Source organism: Drosophila melanogaster, chromosome 3L (genome assembly GCF_000001215.4).
Source record: "Drosophila melanogaster chromosome 3L".
Taxonomy (NCBI): Eukaryota; Metazoa; Arthropoda; class Insecta; order Diptera; family Drosophilidae; genus Drosophila; species Drosophila melanogaster.
In genome coordinates this window covers 15,983,134-16,005,026 of record NT_037436.4, presented here as the reverse complement: position 1 = coordinate 16,005,026, position 21,893 = coordinate 15,983,134, and the positions used below count along the sequence as shown (strand labels likewise).

At 41.4% G+C, this 21,893-nt stretch overlaps 4 protein-coding genes and 1 long non-coding RNA gene across 8 annotated transcripts; 2 read left to right on the top strand and 3 right to left on the bottom strand.

Moving 5' to 3' along the window:
- Positions 1-290: 290 nt before the first annotated feature.
- hzg (herzog) lies at positions 291-12,358 on the top strand. Of its 2 annotated transcripts, NM_001274983.2 has the most exons (7): positions 291-678; positions 953-1,128; positions 5,789-5,857; positions 9,182-9,417; positions 9,488-9,669; positions 9,739-9,892; positions 9,961-12,358. In NM_001274983.2, exons 2-7 carry the CDS (start codon positions 1,047-1,049, stop codon positions 10,294-10,296), a joined length of 1,059 nt encoding a protein of 352 aa, NP_001261912.1. In that variant the 5' UTR covers positions 291-678; positions 953-1,046; the 3' UTR covers positions 10,297-12,358. The 2 variants fall into 2 exon arrangements, with proteins under 2 accessions (NP_001261912.1, NP_648825.1); NM_140568.3 differs by lacking the exon at positions 5,789-5,857.
- Positions 12,359-12,562: 204 nt separating this feature from the next.
- Hip14 (Huntingtin-interacting protein 14) lies at positions 12,563-16,791 on the bottom strand. Of its 3 annotated transcripts, none has more exons than NM_140567.3 (4): positions 15,839-16,791; positions 14,967-15,641; positions 14,619-14,898; positions 13,387-14,564 (listed from the first exon to the last, which is right to left on the bottom strand). In NM_140567.3, exons 1-4 carry the CDS (start codon positions 16,400-16,402, stop codon positions 14,170-14,172), a joined length of 1,914 nt encoding a protein of 637 aa, NP_648824.1. In that variant the 5' UTR covers positions 16,403-16,791; the 3' UTR covers positions 13,387-14,169. The 3 variants fall into 2 exon arrangements, with proteins under 3 accessions (NP_001261911.1, NP_648824.1, NP_001261910.1); NM_001274982.1 differs by having other exon boundaries at positions 12,563-14,564.
- Positions 16,792-16,985: 194 nt separating this feature from the next.
- On the bottom strand, positions 16,986-17,243 carry lncRNA:CR45446 (long non-coding RNA:CR45446). Its single transcript, NR_124950.1, has one exon. It is a non-coding gene; the product is annotated as a long non-coding RNA:CR45446 (long non-coding RNA).
- Positions 17,212-20,705, top strand: PolD1 (DNA polymerase delta subunit 1). The gene is made up of 2 exons (NM_079375.3): positions 17,212-17,364; positions 17,419-20,705. The coding sequence occupies exons 1-2, from the start codon at positions 17,309-17,311 to the stop codon at positions 20,639-20,641; spliced, it is 3,279 nt and encodes a 1,092-aa protein (NP_524099.2). The 5' UTR covers positions 17,212-17,308; the 3' UTR covers positions 20,642-20,705.
- Arl1 (ADP ribosylation factor-like 1) lies at positions 20,665-21,892 on the bottom strand. The gene is made up of 3 exons (NM_079374.4): positions 21,747-21,892; positions 21,433-21,649; positions 20,665-21,164 (listed from the first exon to the last, which is right to left on the bottom strand). Exons 1-3 carry the CDS (start codon positions 21,748-21,750, stop codon positions 20,843-20,845), a joined length of 543 nt encoding a protein of 180 aa, NP_524098.2. The 5' UTR covers positions 21,751-21,892; the 3' UTR covers positions 20,665-20,842.
- Between the last annotated feature and the right edge of the window lies 1 nt (position 21,893).

Here is a 21,893-nt window from a genome sequence, read left to right as displayed (position 1 = left end):
TGTTCTTAAAATTGCATTTTGAATCAAGAATTTTATAGATTAACTTGACCACAGTTGGCAGCCCAAATTGCACCAGATAGTATGACCTTTGATTATCGAATTTGGAAATCTATGAAAATAATTATGTAGTTCAAAACAAGCTCCTTTTATAGAATTCTACATTCTCCTTGTAAGTAATTAACTTATAATCAAGCCTTTCTTCAACCTGTGATTCTAAGGTAAACACGAAATGTTACCACTTTTTCTTTGCACTTGGTAATAAGTCTCGCATCCACCGCGGTCACACTAATCACACGTTTTGTTTTTTGCGCTATTCCTGTTACTTTTTTTCGACGTACACACGCGTTTTGTTATTTTGCGCGATTAATTAATGGCAAAAAATAAAAAAAATAAATAAATAACGAGACGAAATAACGAAAACACCAGCGGCCGAGCTAGTGTGCGTGCGAGAGTGTGTGTGAGTGCTGTGTCTGTGTGGGCGTTTATAAATAAAACGCTGCGAAGCTGTGTGCGAAAAGCAGACGCGGATAAAGAAGTAAAAGAATGAGCGCAACCAAAAACAAGAGCGAAGGAAAGAAAGAAAGTGTTTTTTATTGAAATTCGTTGAAAAGTTTTAAATTTACTAAAACAGAGAGGCGAAAGTGCAACAGAGCGAAAGAGAGAGCGATAAATAGCGAGGTGAATATCAAAGGGAAACCCATTTGCATCGAGAAATAAAACGAAGCGAACGGACGGCCAAAGCGTAATTGTAAAATTCCACTGTCTGGGGCAGGCTATCAATTGGTGCATGTGTGTGTGTGTGAGCTATATATACGTGGTAGATGTATTATATATGTACGACATATATACTGCACGACACTTACCATATATACGAAGAAAACATGGAATCATCTCGCGATAATTGCCATATCCAATGTATCTCTATCTCTCATGTGTGCGCAACATTTTGCAGCTATCCTATACGAAACCGATCTGAATCAGTATCTGAATCCGAATCCGATTTATCAACCTGTTAAGCGAAGTGGAGCCACAAACCGAGTGCTTAAATGGATGCAACATCAATAATAACGCAAGTTTCCCGCGACGACGAGCAACTGAACGTCTATCCCAGCTATCCCAATGACAAAGGTGAGAACAAATAATGGGGGCCAAACTGGGGAAATCGCTGAAAACGCAGTCCGCATACACATACATATATTTAAAGCTCCCTTCATGACTCATCGCCACTCGAAGGCGTCACAACAAAGACGAAAGGACACTTGTCCGCTGCCAAGAAGTTTCCCCCACTTACCAACCACCACCCACCATAACCTCCCAAAGAAGAGGGCCCAACACCCCGCTGACCTTTCTAACACACCCAATTGCGGTCAATATAATTGTGGGAATAAGTTAGTTGTACATATGTCGTACTTTCCGAAAGTAGCAGCAAGTTAAATGGCATTGGCCTTTTTAATTTGTACAGGAACCACTCCAAAAACAAACTGATGAAAGACAAAAGTGCTTTTAATTCGAAAAATATATTCAAACAACATGCAATTAACTTGTAGCTGGAAAAAGTTGTTCAATTCTGTCTAAGCTAAATATTTAAATTAACGTTAGCTATTATCTGTTTGCACGACTGTGACCAGTTTGCTGTACTTTCTGTAATTTGAAACCAATTAAATGGCAATTTCTTTTCTTTAATTGGGAATCTAATTTCCATTTTAAATGTCTGTACTTTTTCTACTTTCAAGGTAGACTAGGAGTTTGAATTTATAGACACATTATTGTGTAAAAATCAGACTTATGTTTTCTTAATAGATTGTTCGACTTTGATAACTGTACTATGCTAGCAAAAATTACCTTTAAATATTCAAAGGTATCAATTTATTAATCAAAAATGTCCCCAGTCATGCATTTACATTTAAATAAATGGGCTTGCACAGGTTTTCACTGCGATGAATAACAATACTTAATAATAGTGTTATTTTCACGCCAGTTGTGCCTGTCTGTTGTGTTTGTTTCGCCCCTTTTTTATTCAGCACACAGTGTTTTCTTGTTCGTTGGCCATTGTGAATGATCTAACCACTTGCTGGCTTCGCTTTGTGGTTATTGAATTATTTTGCGACGCAGTTGCAACTCTGCCACCAGCCAGCCACCACCCACCGCCCATCGCCCAATTGCCACCCACTGGCCCACTCCCACCTGTAATCAATTGATGACGTCTTTCGGCACATGTGACGTCATGGAATTTCGACACGAAAGCCTTTACTTTCCTCCCATCTTATTTTCTTTTCGTTCGCTTAACTGCCTAACTGCCTTTGCATGTTTACTTTCGAGGGTCCAACAATAGAAACTGCCAATTAAATTGCACACTAAAAAGCAAGGTAAAAAACGTAAAAAAAAGTTGAGAAAAATACAGGAAAACCGGTATAAAACGAGAGATAGCAAGAGGGAGAGCACAATCAAACTAGTTGTGTGTGTTGTTTTTTACAGTGATGCAAACAAACAAACAAGCAAAGCAACAGACGAACAACAAAAGCGTAGCTTAAAGGTTGCGATATGGTTGTAATGAATGAATGAATAAATGAATGGTGAGAGCCCAAAGAGAGCGGGTTAACTATGTACATAAGAAGAAAATGCGATAGAAAAGTAAAGATTAACCACATTATATTTAAAATACAATCCGAGACATATGTATTTATATCTAACAAAAAGAACAAAATCGAATGGTCAGTGGTATTAATTAAACCCCGACTTTTGTTGTCAGAAGTGCCACTTACGTGACCAAACTTAGCCATTCGCTATCATTTCCATATCGAAATGATACGAGCATCAATAAAAAAAAGTGTACTTGACCTAAGACTTAAGATTTTTTTTATTTGTGCAGAGAGTGAACAAATAAAAAAAAAATAGGAGGGTGGGGCCGACTGAGCGCAAAAAAAAACGCGATGAACGCTTTAAAGTAAAGTAATAACTAATTTAATCTAATCTGCGGTCGCCGCTGCACCTTTTATACATGTGTCCACACACATGTACGGGCTACATTTGGTATATTATATACAAAATATTTGCGGTTAGGTGCTAATCGACGTCGCTCGCTCACTTTGATTTCGAATTTGATTTTGATTTTGATCGACTGTGCTCACAGTTTGCCGCATATGAATGTCTTTCTTTATCGATGCGCCGATCTATATGTGTCACCAGTAATAAATACATATTTATGTATATTGAAAATCGCTTCGGGAGCCTACATCTTGAAATCAAGTTATCCCCCATTGCATTCCAAATAGGGATCTATGCGGTTTCTACTAGTTTGAGCTTTGGCCAAATGAGAGAGCGTGAGATAATGAGCAAAACGTCACCGTAACTGTATGTACCACACTTGTGGTCAAGACTGTAGTACACTTACAAAAATTTAATAATTTCCAACTCGCTATCACAAAGTTTGTGTTTAGAATTGTTATGTGCTTGCTTCGTTTTTTAGTATGCGTTTGATTTCTATGTTAGGTCCATTATGAGTAAGCTAAGTATGTGTATTATCATAAAATAGAAGCAACAGTGGGTATTTTTTATGCTTTTCAAAAAAACCCACTACTATTATTCTGATCTCAGCTGTTTTTCGTGAGAGAGCGAGTGGGTGTGTGGGGCGCCTGTGCGTGCGAAAAGCACGGCAATAGGGGCAAACCGGCAAGCGAACAGCAACAGTTGAAATATGTTTTTCTTTTTTATTTGAGAGTGGGTGCCGCCGCCTAAGTGCTTTTTGCTTTGCCTCACCGCGTATAAATATTTATATAGATATGTATGTGTTCGCCATACCGCCAAACCCCCCCCTGCGCCTTCCCGCCCCATGGACTCCCCCTCGCTTATAAATACATCTATATTGTTTTTATGGGCAAACGCAAATGCTCTCTAGTATCTCATTTCTAGACGCCTCAGCTGAACTGCTGTGATTTTTCAATTTTCTCAAGGTCTTGGAAGGCAAATTGCTTGTGCACACACAGACAGTGCGCTTTTCTTCGATTTAACGCCCTTTCTCAAAAATTTATTATTTTTCACATTTATTGAGGGGGGTCTCTAAAAATAGCCTCAAATAATGTTAAATTAAAGAGTGCGAATTGAGTTCAAAGATCTCGTGCATAAACAAATTTCGGAAAATGGGGAAAACTGGATCGGACCGAATGCTGAAAATTTTACTGCGGCACGCTGAAATGTTTATAATTTTTATTTCATAAACATATCACTTGTTCTAATATATAGAATTTTTTTTAAATTATTTCATTTATTGCTGTACACCGAAATTAGTAACGTTAAATTCTATAAACATTTGTTGTACGCTCTGAAATATTTATAATTTAAATGTATAAACATTTTATATTATGCAATTATTAGGCAGATCCAAAAATAACTAAACGTGAAGGTAAATTACGAAAATTTAGTTATTTGATTGTATAAACGAACTCGAGGTTTTTACAATTAATGCGCTAGCCCAAAAATGGTTAAGTATTAAGACGCAATTTTAACATTAAACGAACGTTGTTTATACTATTTTATGAATAAAATCTATTAAAGGCTATTGGATTTTGTTTTTAAGGTATTTAGTCTCAAAATGTGCATTCAAAATCCCTTTAATTGGCTAAATTGGCTATTTGTTGTCTTGCAACAATATTCCCTCTATCTAGAAGTGTATCTAAATTACGACATAATGGGCTCAAAAATACACGAAACAGACAGTGAACAGATGCAGATGCAATGCTTAATTATTGAAAAATAATATTATATACGGCACAAGATGAGCGGACTGCGTGCAAATGATTTGTGTGCTGCTATTTCCTATATATGTACATACATACTATTGCTCACAGAAACAGAAGAAACACTTTAGAAAATGATGCCTTTAGCTTTTCATTTTTGAATCGATAAAGGTCAACGAGTTCTGTACAAGGAGATTTTATCTCCATGGTTAATATGGGTTCGTTGAACTACGATGGGGGTTAAATAAAGGCCAACCCCCAAAAAACAAAGGCGGGATTGGGGTGCTGCAAATTTATACAGCCATCTTTACGAGGCAGATAGGAAACTCAGTTTTCAAAAATTCTAAAGCAGGTGTAACAATTGATACAGTGAGAAAAACTGTTTACTTTCCTTACCCTTTTTATTTAAGTAAGTATTTAAAAAATAATTAATTGATCAACAACATTTAATTTGCACAGTTAAAGCATTTCATTCATTTTTCCAATATTTACTGTAGCCATTGACACTTGTTTCTTGCCCATTTATATCACGTGCCATTAACTTTGTTTGCCGTCTTCTTCGGTGCGGCTTAAATTTTAAGCTGCCTCTATCTTGAAGTTGAAATTGAAAAAACAGTGAAAAAGAACACCAAAAAAAAAAAAAACTTCATAAATATTCTGAAGGTCGAGACTGTGTGGCATTATTGTTGCTCTTGGAATCACCGAGAATGATATCATAGTGTGCCCCCTGCCAGATAACAAACATTTCGATTAGATAAGCGTATGTGACCGAGCGACCACCGAATAAAAATGCTCAATTGTGTGTATGGGGCATGTGGGCAATTATAGTCTCGATTTCTTACGAATTTTTCTTTTATTTGCTTTAAATTAATTATCAAATAATACCCCCCGACGTGTTTCCCCCTGCTTATCTGACATAAAAAAAGAGACCTTGCCCGCCAGAACAGAATATACACAAAGTTGTCACACAAATATGTTCAACCTTTAACAAAAGAAAATCTTTGGGACCATTTATACACATACATATATATGTATATATATTTATATTTATATAGACGCTTGGCTTGGCTTTTCTGGATCTGTTTGGTTGCCGGATTGTCCTGCAGATCATGCCCAATTGACGCGTAAGGCCGTTTAACAGTCTGGCGGAGAAGGAATCGCATTTGCATAATTCAATGCACCGATTGTAGCTGCTTTCGTCCTTGGCTGCCTGTTTTTTTTTTTTTTGTTTCTGTAATATTTTACATAAATCTGCAATTTACTCACTTGACCTCAGCTGAATTTATCTGTATTGAATGTGGTTTGCTGTTATTAACCGATACATTGACTCTGCTGTTTGAGAACAAGTATCTTTTATTGTTTAAATGCAAGTTGAATTTGACTTTTATAACATTTACTATTCTGTAAAGCAAAAAATACCCCATCAGTTATTTTAGATTATTATTAAGTTATTCAGAAGTCATAAAATAAAACAATCATAAACATTTTTCATTTATTGTTTGTAACAACTATATACTCTGTTGCATAAATATCTTTATATTATAGCTGTCGATCTTTTTAATTAAATAAGAATTTAATTTTATAAGATCTGGTTCTTACAAGTACTTCATCTTTAAACCATTAATTTCGATTTTTGGACATCAGAGGAAACCTGACAAAAATAATTGCTCTCGAGCCCATTGAAATATTTAGTATTTCAACGTGACATACTCGTTTCGCATACTTTTGGGCCATATTTGGGTGTCTATTAAAACAGAAATCTCTGGTAGAGACTTGACAGATTGTTGGCCCAATAATGAGCTATAAATATGGTCATCTAAATATGTCTGGAAACGAGCGCAAGAGGAATGCGAAGCGGCTACCCACACAAATCCATCGACGGTTTGCTTGAAACACCTTAAAAATAGGACAAAAGCCTATTTGAGTGTGATGTGGGTGGAGTGGGGTGGGTTTTTTTGTTTGGGAATGGAACGGATTAGAGTGGGTTGGCTTGGATGGTTGATTGGTTAGGTGGTTGGTTGTTGGAGGTGTTGCTCCATTGACGACCCAAATATAGATTGCCTATCAATAATCAGCCAGGATACAGAGCAGCTTTCAACAAGTTGAGTGTTTCGCTTTGGCTGTCGGCCCCTTTTTATGCAAAGTTATGCAAAAACTTGAGAGGTGAGCGGAAAAGCAGCGGAAAAGGGGTGAAGGCTGCGGGATTGCGGGTGGAGTTCACCTGCCTAATAATTGCAAAAGCCAGACGCTGGAAAAAGCTTTCATTATGCTAGCGATGCAGCAGCAACTACAACAAGACCACACGCTCATAAAATATTCAAGTGCATTTGCACTTCACTTGCAAGGGTTCTATGTGCAACAAAAAATGCATTAGGAAAAAGCAAGAAAGAGTAACGCTAGGTTTAAGTACCCTTCGTAGACCACTCCTTGCAAACTCAGCATATGAACAATATAACACGTTTTTCCTTAGTTTAAATGAAAAACTAGCATGGGTTAAGTTATATTTTTGACCAATGTGAATGGGACTTTCTTAGGACCTCGTTTATTTTCTAAGTTCGGTGGTTTCCTAAAATATCAAGATTATTTTGCTTGAGAAAAGTTTTATATTTTAGTAACTATTTAATTTCTTAAAATGTCCTCAATTAATACTTGATTATAATTTAAATTTCTACCAAGCAAAAATGGTGTTCTAAAACACTGAAATAGATTGCTATTTATAGAGAGAGGGTTGCATTTTCTGCAAATCAACTGGGAAACTCTTGGAAAAAGGGTATGAAGGAATGAGGGACACAGAAAGAAAATGCTCGACATATCCTAAGCTCAGTTTTCACTTGGCTAACGGTTCAATGAACCGTTACGTCTAGCTTAGCCAGCAAGAAGGACGCTCTCGCACAAGAACCCCACCCCCACCCCTTCTGCCGCCACCCACATCGCCCACTTGAAGCTTGTTTTCCCTGCTAAGTGATGTTTGACTGCTGTTTCCTTTTGTTGCCACACAATGCAAATGGCGGACGGACCGCATTTTCGCTATCCTCTATCGCTGGCTCCCCATCTGCCCACCCACTCATCCCTTTTGGCCAAGGTGGCCGCACCTCAAGCCAGCTTAAAGGTCAACCCGTGACCTTCTATCCATCTATCTCTCTATCCGACTAACTATCTTTCTGCTCGCTGTATCTGCTACAGTGCAACTTCGATAGTTTGCACTGGAACATTTAGTAAGATTTAATTTCATTAATCAAAAAATATGGTGTACTTATTGAGTAGTAGTAGTTGAAACACAACTTTCCAACTCTTTGTCATATAATTCTTACACATTTATCAAGAATTTTTATGAGCTAGCAAAAAAAAACATAATAAATATATGTAATTTATATTGAAATAAAATCTTGTCACTTGTGAAATTGGGAACTTCGATCGTAACAAATGGTGCAAAACAACTTTGTTATTTTTAGTAGCAAAATTAGTTGAAGTGATAAAGTATGTTATTAAATTAATTAAATTTATAATTGCTGTTTTTCAACGCTGAAGTGGGACTGTAAAGCACTGACTTGCTCACCTGCTCTGCCTCCTTTGTTTGTGTTTGTATGCAATTATAGCATTTCCCATCGATTAAACGCATGTTTCCACCGCCTGAACCGCACACCCTCCCACCCTGCCTCCACCCCCTGCCCCTCGGCAGCCACCGTGTTGCTGCCTTCTAGTTTTGCCTTTGGCTTCTATTTTTAAACTATTTCGCACAAAAAATAAAAACACAAACCGCAAACCAAAACACAATGACGGCCAAACGAGAAACTATAACAAATTGTCTGCATTGCATGTACTGCAGTATTAACCAGATATAGAAATTGGAATAGATCTATATTTGTATTATGCAAATGTGGCAAACAAAGCAGACAATGTTTATGCCATTATGTGTAGCAAAACTGACAATCTGTAAATAGTAATCCGTGCAAGGCGAAACATCCAGACGAAAATGGAATGAAAATATATATATATATATACGCACGTATGTTATGGGAAAACATTGTGGGCGGACGAGTATTTAGGGGTCCTAAATATTGCGCGAGAAGTTTTTATGAGGCGGCTAGAATTTTGTTTAAATTAATGGAGGAGTCATCGGGGAAATGCTCGGAATTGCTGTTTAAATATATGATGTTTGAGTAGTGGAATGTATTCGGTATTTAGCTATCCATATTGAGATTTATGATGTGCTTAGCTACATCACATGCTGAAAATTAGTTTGTTTTATTTGAAAAACGTGGCTGCAATTTTAAACAAATTTGGGATTTAGGTTTTATTGCACATATATACAAATTGATTATTTCTATCGTGGTTTTTGGGAGCGATCATTTTAAGTCCCAATAATACTGACCTGACCACCGATCCATTAAATATTTTCTAAGCCAATATTTTCGATATATCTAATTTGATTTGCATTTAATTTGCAGACGATGTGGATCGTTTAAAGCCACAGAAGCGAGGATTATTCCATTCTCTGCTTTGCTGCTGGCGACGAAACCGAACGAAAACCAACCAGAATGGCACACAAATCGATGGATCGACAACACCGCCACCATTACCGGACCAACAAAGGTACCTACTACCTCAGGTTAGGCTTACCGATATGCACAGAAAGTGCATGGTGATCGATTTGGATGAGACCCTAGTGCACAGTAGTTTTAAGGTGAGTACATCTGGTTAATGCCACCCGTATTGCTCATATTCATATTTGATCTTATTTTTTATTTTGCCAGCCCATACCGAATGCTGATTTCATAGTGCCCGTGGAGATCGATGGAACCGTACATCAGGTGTACGTCCTGAAGCGACCGCACGTGGACGAGTTTCTGCAGAAGATGGGCGAACTATACGAGTGCGTTCTGTTCACAGCATCACTAGCCAAATACGCAGATCCCGTCGCCGATCTGTTAGACAAGTGAGTTGAAATAGGAATATATAATATTGAATTTAGTCATTAAAATACGACTTACATTCGTGCTTGCAGGTGGAATGTGTTTCGTGCAAGACTGTTTAGGGAATCATGCGTTTATTACAGGGGTAATTACATTAAGGATCTGAATCGTCTGGGGCGGGACCTTCAGAAGATTGTCATTGTCGACAATTCACCGGCCAGTTATATCTTTCATCCAGACAATGCAGTAAGTAGATTAAAAAACAGTGCATAATATAAAAACCCCCCTTCTAAACAATTTATTCCTCATTAAAGGTTCCTGTTAAATCCTGGTTTGACGATGTCACCGACTGCGAACTGCGCGAACTGATCCCGCTCTTTGAGAAGCTTAGCAAAGTTGATTCCGTCTACTCGGTGCTCTGCAATTCGAACCAGCCGCTGAACAATCAGACAAACCAGCAGCAGCATCCCCAGGAACTGCAGCAGGCGCCGAACCAGCTGCATCAGCAGCTCCAACAGCAGCAACAACAACAGACCATCTCTGCCACGACAGTTATTACCCAGGCAACCACATTGTCTGCTCCGACCATGTTGAACCAGCAGCAGACAAGTCCGCCCAGCCCACAAAGCGAGTTGCTGCAAAAGACGTAACATCAGTGGGAACTAATGTTTATAAATATATGATAAATTGTTTACATATTACAAGACCAAGCAAGCCGATAAGCAAGCAAACAAAGCATCCCTATCCCAAGCAGTTCACTCAGTACCCCAGGACGAATGGTAATGGGTCGACGAGATGAAATCAACTACCAATTGCTATCAACTATAATCCCCAGATCGACACCTAGGCCTAAGCATAAGTTTTATATGATATACATAATTTTTACAGAACCCAATTTACACGGCACATTTGTTATTTATTCTTGTTTTGCTCTAAACCAATTATAATAATTATTATTTTTTTGTGTTTTTTCTAAACAACTGCTTATTGCTTACTGCGTTTTGCGGTACCCCAACTAGGGGGTATATTAAATCCAAGCATAAGCCTCTATTTTTACCCAATAATCATAACTCTGTAGACGTATTTAATGGTAAACCAATTGAGCAAGCAAAAGATTTAAATGCATAAAACAAAAATGATAACTATACATATGAACAGAGAGATAAAATCAAATTCAAAATAGCTATATTTATATATATTTTTTATTAAAAAAACAAGAAAACAAAAAGAAATATGAGTAAATGTGGAGAAGAAAAAATGAAAAGAAAAGAGAAAACTAAAAACAATATATATAATACGTGTACTAAAACAAATTTATATATACATACATACATGGATATATATATATATATATTTAAGGCATGTGTCTACACATGTTTCTAGCACTTAGGCATGTATAATATTTCGTATATTTATTAAAGAATTAAGTTTAAGCGCGGTCTCCCACTCACGCTTGATCGCTGGCACTGGCAAATGTCATAGTTGGTATATCGGGTTTGTCGCATAAATGGCTTCATCGTATCACATTCTGGTTTCCTGAAATGTCTCTCAGTCGTGAGTGGGATTGGGCCGCGCTTAAAGCAGCCAAGTTGCATTGCAAGAGGGTGAAAATGGGCTATCTGTAAGCCACTTTGTAAAGCATCTAAAAGTCTGCGGCGCGTCCGTAGTTATAATATATAAAGATTCGCTTATTCTGCGCTTATCGATGGTCCAAAGTCGGCAGGTTCCATTCGACCCTATTCTGTACACACATTCAGTCCAATCTGGTATTACGATTAGCCCACTGTCCTAGCGCAAATTCTAATTGCCGGTCTTTGGAAACTCGGCCAGGCGCAGTCGTAAAACATTGTATTAGGCTTAATGAAAAATTATACATCTAAATATTTTAACCGATTTACGTTAATTTCCCCCTATTATCAAGTGCGCTTATGAAACGCATTGCAATATATATATATATATATATTTACGTCTAATTTAACCCTTCTTCGACATGAACTTCACCTTCGGCCGCGTTCTGTATTCTGTGTTGTGCATGTGAAAATGGGAAACGAATGTAAACGATGAAACACCTATAGCTTCTTTCAACTCCGACCAAATATCAATCATTATATAGTATATATATATACTGAGCTCAAGCTGGCCACGCCGAAATCCCACCTGATAAATATATTATATAGACAAAAGACGCTATTGCTATCCGAAACACATACACGATTCGCTCACAGACCAGTCCAGACAGAACTCTTTTTATCTTTTTCTCTATGTGTAATCAATGTCTTGTATTTCTCAACTAACTTTTGCAACCATTCTTTTATTTAGTGCATAAGCCATTGTGTTTCTAATTTGCTTAGACTAAAAATAATAATATTGAAAGGATACAAAAATTGGCACGTTGCAAACGCGCGCGATATTCTCATATTTTTTGCAATCAAGCAAGTAAATTATACATAATGCTAAAATAATATATGTATTGTATATCATTTACACCCGCTGCAAAAGTCTAAGGCAAATGCTAAAAATTAATTGCAACTAATCACGAAATTTAAATAGCAGTAAATCGCAAGAACTCGTTTAAATTTCCTACTTTTAAATGTTTTACTTTTTGTAAAAGCAAAACGAAAACCAATCGATAAACCATTCACTTAATTTATCATAAAAGGGAAGAAATTCTATTTTTTAAAGTGAGCCTATTAATGTAATGCATCAATGTCGACAAAAAAGAAAAAAAAAATAATAAAAACAAAAAATGAAATTTAAAATCTACAATATTATGTCATCAAACAATAAAAACACATTAAAACCCAATCTGAAACGCCTTTAATTTGTGTTAAGCCCATTAGAATCCGTTTAATGATGGACAAACTCGAGCTTTTTGAATACGGAATAAAGGTCTATTTATTATTTTAATTTGTTTTTAACGCACATTGTTACACATACACATACACCTCGTCGAGCTCACAATTTCCATCGTTCTACACACTATTTAATACATTCATTTATATATCTTTAGTTAAATATATTTGTCTTGAACTTAGTCGCTAAACTAAAGATGTAGGCAATGGGGCTGATTTGCTTTTTTTGCTTTATTAAATAGGCCAAAAACACTTAGTTCATAAGTTAATATGCGCAATGCTTCGTAGGGGCTTGCTTGATGTTAGATCTTGTTCGGTTTATATAGTCTTTTGAAAGCTTTCATCTTCTAGCAGTGTGAGCGAAAGGAATATACAAAATGGATTTGAAACATATAACTTCATAGCAAATCCTTCATCCGCACATCCGTTTGTATAATCTCAAATACAAAATACGTCGAAAAAGTGGTGTTTTTTCTGTTTTATCAATATTTCGTACAGTACATAGTTGAAAAGGTTTGCTTAGCGTTTGTTTGTATTAAAATGGTTTTGTAGACTTCGTTTGAATTAATATTTAAATGCATTTAAGTAACGTGTTACAATTACAACATATTTTATTCATTGCTATGCGGTTTGTTCTCAGGTTGCTGAAATTCCTTTTACATTATAATTAGATCATTTCATAGCTATATGGGTTTATATAAATATTCAATTTATTTATCGAATTTGTGGCTGTAGTTGCACTTTAACATTTTACTTAAATAATTTTCTGACTAGACTAGTGCATAATTAGAATTGGATCGCATTTAGAATTAATTCATTATTGATTTAAGTATGCTAGTGCTTGGGATCAATCGATTAAATTGTTGTCTTCGCTGCTTTTGCCACGTTAATTAGTGATATTTGAAAAGTCTTTGCGTGCCGTTCCCGAAGCGAAGTAGTCGATCCTAGAGAGCTGTCGGCTGTGAAGGTTGCGTAGTCCTGAATTTTCGGAACTATACACTTCTCCATAAGATAAGGCTCCAATGAGCAGCCCGCCTAGGACGAACTTCGCTCAGAACCCACACACCTCCGTGCAAATCTCTTAAAACTTTGACAGTTTACTTTTGGTGTTTCCTTTTGTTGTGTGCGCTTTACAATTTGTTAATATCTCAGTAGGTGAATTAGAATCTTGAATATTGCACGCTTAAACAAACTCTGGTTTGATTATGTTTGCATTGTTAAATTTGTTCGGTGTTCATTTGCTTACGTTTGCATTTAGGTTTTTGGTATACAAATACTTTGAAGGACAAAAAGGTTTTGTGTACTTTCGGCTTATGATCGAAGAGTAAGAAATACGCAGAAATATACAGAGTAATTACAGTAATACATTCATAATATGTACGTTAGTGAAGGGTAGCCACAATGGGCCTGGACCCCAACTCGTCCATCCGATATCGGTCAGCGATGACGCTTCTGTCTTGGTTGTATTGAATTCTTGTTTGCGAATCGCAGTTTATATATATTTTTGCAGCAGATCAGCGGGGACCAATTAAAATGGTTGCGAAAATGAAACGAATTGGATTTTTGGGAAGGAGAAAAAAGCAGTAGCGGACGTTCTAAAGCGTTTCGTGTTGGTTGTTAAACATGCGCGATGGGCATCTGAAGCGTCTTCGCATCCCGATAGGTCTTATCCTACACATACTGGTGGTCGCCAGCCATCCCATCTGGACAATCCACGCTCAGCAGCGGCTCCTTTTCGATGGTCTGATGCGTTTGCGCATCGTAGTCGTAGTAGTTCATCCAGTCCACTCGCTTGGGCTGCACCAATCCGAAGCAGCTGCACTCGAGGAAGTCCACGAGGTTCTGGATGGGACCACGTGTGAACGGGCTGTGGCCGCCCTTGGCCTGGAAGTGGCGATACCGTCCCCGGTTCATGCGCTCATTCGTTGTCATGCCCAAGCAAATCACCTGATATGTCTGGCAGATCGTCAACAGGATGACCCAGGACATGTGCAGCAGGGCGTTACCCATTACCCAGCCCACCCAGGCATCGCAGTTGCCAATGGCCCGCATGGCACCGAGAAAGTCTGTTGGCGATCGCAATTTAAGAAGGATTCTAAACGCTCAATTGTTAAACTCACCATCGAATCGCACATTGCATTGATTCACGTAGTACTTGGAGCCTCCGTACAGCATCCAGGCGCACATAATCAGCAACATCCAGAGGAATCCCATAAAGTAACTGTGGTTCTTCAGCCCGATGCAGTTGCCCACCCAGGGGCAGTGGTGATCAAACCTCGCTACACAGCGATCACACACGGAGCAGTGCTTTGAGCGGATGGGCCGGCGCACCAAGCAGCCAGAGCAGAAGGAGGCGGGCTCAAAGCCGATTCCACCCCGCTCCGACAACTCAATGATGGTCTATGAGGTTATAAATAAGAAGTATATCGCATAAGTTAGTGGCGAGTTAATAGAAAACAGACACCTACCTTAAATCGCTGCTCTCTGGTTGGTCGAATGATACCGGGATCTCCCTTCCACGACTTAAGGAAGCACACCCACAATAGCAGCGAGGAGATCAGGAAGCAAACGGTGGCCGTAAACGAAACGGCATCGTCGATGTACATTAGCCAGGTGACATAGAACCAGGCCTTGGTGGCCAGGTAAACACTCAGCGGCAGCAGGGCCATCAGGTGCTCATCGAATAGTGCTTTGCCGATCGTATGGAATATGGAATACAAGCAGCCCAACAGGAAAAACTTAATAATGTACAGCGTGTTCACGGTGAACACGATGCCAGCCAGATAGAAGGCGGTGAAGGGGCAGGCCACCATGGACCACCACCTCAGGCGTTTGTCATGCCGCAGCTTGGAGAGCAGCGAGCGCCGTTGCTGCGAAGTAAGTGCCGCCTCTTTCACGCGGTCCATTACCTTCGCTCCTATCCAAATGGCTCCCGTCTGGGATTCTAGCATGGAGAGCGGTGTCTCACCCCGCAGATTGGGTACATCCAACGAGGCCTTTGACTTGAGCACGAGTGTGGAAATGGCCGTGGCATTGCGGGCCAGGATAGCCCAATGCAGGGCCGTGTTTCCATGCGTATAATCAACCATGGCGGGGTTCGCTCCAAGGGTCAGCAGCAAGCGCACTGGATCCAGTGCGCAAACCTTAAAAGAAAGAGTTTATAAGTAGTGACACACTTATTGAATATTAACTTCTTATCTCACATTCCACTGAACTTTTTTGAATTTCAAGTACTTCCCAAAAATTGGAAAAATTCTTTTTGTGGATAAATGTACAATTCTATATGTACATATATGATATTTGTACCCCCGTAAAAATCGGGCTTTAAAACCAAGCTTACCTTCCATGCTGCCCACATCAGCGCCGTCATTCCGCCTCGATCCTGGAGATCCGGGTCCACGCCCTTGGCTATGAAATAGGCCACTAGAGCGGTGTGGGCGAACTGGGCGGCGATGTGTATGCAGGAGCAACCCTCCGCATCCCTGATTCTCGGATCTGCACCAGCGGCCATTAGCAGAACAACGGCGCCGAGATGTCCCTGTCGAGTGGCCCAGTGCAGGGGCGTGGCATTAAGTTCGCCGCCCACGGCATCCACGGTGGCGCCCTTCTCGAGGAAGTACCGGATGATGTCCCTACGATTGTTAATGGCCGCCCAATGAAGCAGGGTGACCGTTTCGCTGTCCGGCTGATTGACATCCCAGCCGGATTCAACCAGCTCCCGTACTCGGGCAATGGCACCATACTGGGTGGCCTTAACGATATCGAAGCCACTGTAATCTGGCTCCACGGGCGCGGTGGGGGGTTGTTGGGCGATCAGCGCCGACTGTCGCTCGTTGTCTGGCTGCTGACCGGTTCCCGGGACACAGGAGCCCGTAGTGGCCGCCTGGCAGGCACTCTGGTACATCGCTGGCTTCTCTCGGTCGCTGTTCCCTTGGGGTCGTCCAAACGTGATTCACACTGCGCTGAGGTGCTCGTCGTAACATCAACCGTCCATCCCCCTCCTTCCAGCGGGCGAGCGAGCGAGAGGGGTGAGCGGATAGAGAGAGAGGGAGAGAGCAGGAGAGACACCCCCACCAGGAACAGTTTCGAGGAATTCACAGGTTTGTCATTTTCACCGGAGTTTCACACGGCAGCTGCTTTCTCCACAGTGCTCTAGCACTCGTTTCTCGGCAGGATCTGCTGGTGACGACACGGCTATTGCGGCTATCAGTTTAATGCGTTTTACCTGCCAATTTCGGAGGACTAGAAGCAATTTTGGTGGTACAATGCAAGCTGATAGCACTGAATGTGTGGTGCGACTTCCAACACTATCGCGGGGAATTTCGCAACTTGTTTGGTATTTTTAAGAAGAGGTGTGGTATTTTTATAGCAAATATTAAAAAAATAAATTATTTTCATTTTTGCTTATTAATGTAGTTACTCGCTGGTTTTCAATCCCCATTCAAAACTTTAATTTTGTGTTTTCATTTTTATCTTATATTCGTATTAATATAAATGAAAATGTTGACGTAAAATTTTGGGGAGGAAATTAATTAATAATGTTTGGAATTGAAAAATTATTTCCCTTTATCTTCAGGTCATAGAAATAAGTGATCTTAATAACCTTCACTGATATTAGTAAGTTAACATTTTAAAGTCTCCTTTTTTGGTTCATAGTTTTTGAAATATTTGGAGCACTAAAAAAGTTTCACAAAGTAGTTACATCTAGCTGCGGTCACTCTAACGTGCCTACCAACAAAAGCGCGCCTTATTTTTTGGCATCGCTCTTGTCTTATGGTTTTGCAAGTAACATTTCACCAAGGTACCCAGAATGGATGGCAAGCGCAAGTTTAATGGAACCTCCAATGGACATGCCAAGAAGCCCAGGTGAGTAACCCTTTGAATGGCCTAATACGAGTCAATATAAAATTGTTCACGCAGGAATCCTGATGACGATGAGGAAATGGGCTTTGAGGCGGAGCTGGCCGCCTTCGAGAACTCCGAGGACATGGACCAGACTCTGCTAATGGGCGATGGACCCGAGAACCAAACGACCAGTGAGCGTTGGTCCCGTCCGCCGCCCCCAGAACTAGATCCCTCCAAGCACAACTTGGAGTTTCAGCAGCTGGACGTGGAAAACTATTTGGGACAGCCGTTGCCGGGAATGCCAGGTGCCCAAATAGGACCCGTGCCGGTGGTCCGAATGTTTGGTGTCACCATGGAGGGTAACTCTGTGTGCTGCCATGTGCATGGTTTCTGTCCATACTTCTACATAGAGGCGCCCAGTCAATTCGAGGAGCACCATTGCGAGAAACTACAAAAAGCCTTGGATCAAAAGGTTATTGCCGATATTCGCAACAACAAAGATAATGTCCAGGAGGCTGTGCTTATGGTGGAACTGGTGGAGAAGCTGAACATCCATGGATACAATGGAGACAAGAAGCAGAGGTACATCAAAATATCGGTTACGCTGCCCAGATTTGTGGCTGCGGCTTCACGTCTCCTCAAAAAGGAAGTGATCATGTCGGAGATTGACTTCCAGGACTGTCGCGCCTTTGAGAATAACATAGACTTTGACATTCGCTTCATGGTGGACACTGATGTGGTAGGTTGCAATTGGATAGAGCTTCCCATGGGTCACTGGCGAATAAGGAACAGTCACAGCAAGCCGTTGCCTGAATCCCGCTGCCAGATTGAAGTAGACGTGGCCTTCGACAGATTTATATCCCACGAGCCCGAAGGTGAATGGTCCAAGGTGGCTCCCTTCCGGATCCTCTCCTTTGATATTGAATGCGCTGGTCGCAAAGGAATATTTCCGGAAGCCAAAATAGATCCAGTCATCCAGATAGCCAATATGGTGATAAGGCAGGGAGAACGAGAACCTTTCATTAGGAATGTCTTTACCCTAAATGAATGCGCTCCAATCATAGGCAGCCAGGTGTTGTGCCACGACAAGGAGACCCAGATGCTGGACAAGTGGTCTGCCTTTGTCCGGGAAGTTGACCCGGATATTTTGACCGGATATAATATCAACAACTTTGACTTCCCCTATTTGCTTAACCGAGCAGCTCACTTGAAGGTCAGGAACTTTGAGTATTTGGGCAGGATTAAGAACATTCGTTCGGTGATCAAGGAACAGATGTTGCAGTCGAAGCAGATGGGTCGCAGGGAAAACCAGTACGTTAATTTTGAGGGTAGAGTTCCCTTCGATCTCCTCTTTGTCCTGCTGCGCGACTACAAACTACGCTCGTACACTCTCAACGCTGTGAGCTATCACTTTCTGCAGGAGCAAAAGGAGGATGTGCATCATAGCATTATCACAGATCTTCAGAATGGAGACGAGCAGACACGTCGACGTTTGGCCATGTACTGCCTAAAGGATGCCTACTTACCGCTTAGATTGCTGGAAAAGTTAATGGCCATTGTTAACTACATGGAGATGGCCAGGGTGACGGGTGTGCCACTGGAGTCCTTGCTCACCCGCGGACAACAGATAAAGGTTTTAAGTCAATTGCTGCGCAAGGCCAAAACCAAGGGATTCATCATGCCCTCGTACACCTCTCAGGGATCGGATGAACAGTATGAAGGAGCGACTGTGATTGAACCAAAACGTGGCTACTATGCGGACCCCATCTCCACGCTGGATTTCGCCTCCCTGTATCCAAGTATAATGATGGCGCATAATTTGTGCTACACCACCTTGGTTTTGGGTGGAACTCGTGAGAAGCTGCGGCAGCAGGAGAACCTGCAGGACGATCAAGTGGAACGTACGCCTGCAAACAACTACTTTGTGAAGTCTGAGGTGCGTCGTGGTCTGCTCCCTGAGATTCTGGAATCTCTTTTGGCGGCCAGAAAGCGTGCCAAAAATGACCTAAAAGTGGAAACAGATCCGTTTAAAAGAAAGGTCCTGGATGGCAGACAGCTGGCGCTGAAGATTTCGGCTAATTCCGTGTACGGATTTACTGGCGCACAGGTTGGAAAGTTGCCATGCTTAGAGATCTCGGGCAGCGTCACCGCCTACGGTCGTACCATGATCGAGATGACGAAAAACGAAGTGGAATCCCATTACACACAGGCCAATGGCTACGAGAACAATGCAGTGGTCATCTACGGCGACACTGATTCTGTGATGGTTAATTTCGGAGTAAAAACTCTGGAGCGCAGCATGGAGCTGGGACGCGAGGCTGCCGAACTGGTCAGTTCCAAGTTCGTGCATCCTATTAAATTGGAATTCGAGAAAGTTTACTATCCTTACCTGCTGATTAACAAGAAACGCTATGCGGGATTATACTTTACGCGCCCAGATACCTACGATAAAATGGATTGCAAGGGCATAGAAACCGTGAGGAGAGATAACTCTCCGCTGGTGGCCAACCTGATGAACTCCTGCCTGCAGAAACTACTCATCGAAAGGGATCCCGATGGTGCAGTTGCCTATGTGAAACAGGTGATAGCCGATCTCCTCTGCAATCGCATCGACATCTCGCACTTGGTCATAACCAAGGAGTTGGCCAAAACGGATTACGCAGCCAAACAGGCACACGTTGAGCTGGCCGCCAAGATGAAGAAAAGAGATCCCGGTACGGCGCCCAAACTGGGGGATCGAGTTCCCTATGTGATCTGTGCGGCAGCCAAAAACACACCCGCTTACCAGAAGGCCGAGGATCCGCTGTATGTGCTGGAAAACAGCGTGCCCATCGATGCCACTTACTACCTGGAACAGCAGCTGTCTAAGCCGCTGCTAAGGATCTTTGAACCTATTTTGGGCGACAATGCCGAGTCAATTTTGTTAAAAGGAGAACACACGCGCACACGAACTGTGGTAACATCCAAAGTGGGTGGACTTGCTGGATTTATGACCAAGAAAACGTCGTGTTTGGGCTGTAAATCCCTGATGCCCAAGGGCTACGAACAGGCCTGTCTGTGTCCACACTGCGAGCCACGAATGAGTGAGCTGTATCAGAAGGAGGTGGGTGCGAAGAGGGAACTGGAGGAGACCTTCTCTCGCCTATGGACCGAGTGCCAGCGATGCCAGGAATCCTTGCACGAGGAGGTCATCTGCTCCAACAGAGATTGTCCCATCTTCTACATGCGACAGAAGGTTCGCATGGATCTGGACAATCAGGAGAAGCGGGTGTTGCGATTCGGCCTGGCCGAGTGGTAACCATTGCATGAGTTTAATGAATTGTTTAATCCTATAATTTAATAATTATATTACTAGAAGTTATTACAAAGTTTCTTTCGGTTCGTGGATTTTTTGCGCAATCTGCAATTTGAAAAAAGCTGTTGACGTTCCCTAGCTGGCGATGCTTTGGACACACATTTTTTACACAGGGATCTGGGGGTCTGAGGACTGGCTAAGTATCTACTTGCGACTCTGCAGGGTGTTGGACAGCCAGTCCATGGCCTGGTCGAGTCCCTCGCCCTTGGTGGCCGACGTTTTGAATATTTGAAATGTGCGGTTCTTTAGGTTCTCCAGTCCTAACGCATGATGGACCTCGGCGACGGTCATGCATCCGTCCATGTCCTGCTTGTTCGCCAGGACGACCAGTATCGCGCCGGCCAGCTCCTCCTCACGCAGCATGTACAGCAGCTCGTCCTTGGAGATGCCAATGCGGTCCCGGTCCGCCGAGTCCACCACATAGATGATTGCGTCCGTGTTGCTGTAGTAGCAACGCCAATAAGGTCTATAATGGAAATAGCACGAATTGAGATTAGGATTACCATTCTTAAAGGCCAAATAGATATATGTACGTAGCCTGCCTAAAGAAAGAACTATTAGCTATTTTAAGTTAAGTTGTGGATGCAGATGTTTCCTATCTTATCAGCTACAATTATAATGGCTTTTTGGAAACCCAAAAGGCTTACTAAACTACAACCGAAAATATGTCTTCTAGATATTAAATAAGACTTGGGTAATGCCATCACAATACTGCTCTCGTGTAACCAACTCACCTAATACTTGTCTGTCCGCCCAAATCCCAGACCTGGAACTTGAGGTTCTTGTAGGTGACCTGCTCCACGTTGAAGCCGATGGTGGGTATCGTGGTGACCACCTCGCCCACCTGCAGTCTGTAGAGGATCGTGGTCTTGCCGGCGCCGTCCAGGCCCAGGATCAAGATGCGCATCTCCCGGGAGCCGAGCAGTCCGCGAAAGTAGCTGAGCACCCCACCTGGAAGAAGAACGTATGATTTTTATGACCAGACTTCGTCACCGGGTGTCGCCGGAACGGGGAGGTTCCCCACGTCCATGCTCCGTGCTGTACAAACCCATGATTACGGCTGAACTTTGTCTAGTGCTGGCGCTGCCTCTAAATGCTTAAGTTTAGTAAACCTAGTTAATTGTATGTGGTGCTACAATTAATACAAAATCGCAGAAGTCTTGTTTTCACTTTTTTTTGGGCTGGAGAATGGTTT

What these genes read in the sequence shown, in the direction of transcription:
- hzg (NM_001274983.2), top strand. Translation starts at nt 1,047, where the DNA reads ATGGATGCAACATCAATAATAACGCAAGTTTCCCGCGACGACGAGCAA. An exon ending in CAGCTATCCCAATGACAAAG is followed by an intron (nt 1,129 to 5,788) that starts GTGAGAACAAAT and finishes ATATTTATATAG; the next exon opens with ACGCTTGGCTTGGCTTTTCT. An exon ending in TCTTTCATCCAGACAATGCA is followed by an intron (nt 9,893 to 9,960) that starts GTAAGTAGATTA and finishes TCCTCATTAAAG; the next exon opens with GTTCCTGTTAAATCCTGGTT.
- Hip14 (NM_001274982.1), bottom strand. Translation starts at nt 16,402, where the DNA reads ATGTACCAGAGTGCCTGCCAGGCGGCCACTACGGGCTCCTGTGTCCCG. An exon ending in CCAGAGAGCAGCGATTTAAG is followed by an intron (nt 14,899 to 14,966) that starts GTAGGTGTCTGT and finishes ATAACCTCATAG; the next exon opens with ACCATCATTGAGTTGTCGGA. An exon ending in ATGCAATGTGCGATTCGATG is followed by an intron (nt 14,565 to 14,618) that starts GTGAGTTTAACA and finishes GATCGCCAACAG; the next exon opens with ACTTTCTCGGTGCCATGCGG.
- PolD1 (NM_079375.3), top strand. Translation starts at nt 17,309, where the DNA reads ATGGATGGCAAGCGCAAGTTTAATGGAACCTCCAATGGACATGCCAAG. An exon ending in GGACATGCCAAGAAGCCCAG is followed by an intron (nt 17,365 to 17,418) that starts GTGAGTAACCCT and finishes TTGTTCACGCAG; the next exon opens with GAATCCTGATGACGATGAGG.
- Arl1 (NM_079374.4), bottom strand. An exon ending in GGCGGACAGACAAGTATTAG is followed by an intron (nt 21,165 to 21,432) that starts GTGAGTTGGTTA and finishes TTTCCATTATAG; the next exon opens with ACCTTATTGGCGTTGCTACT.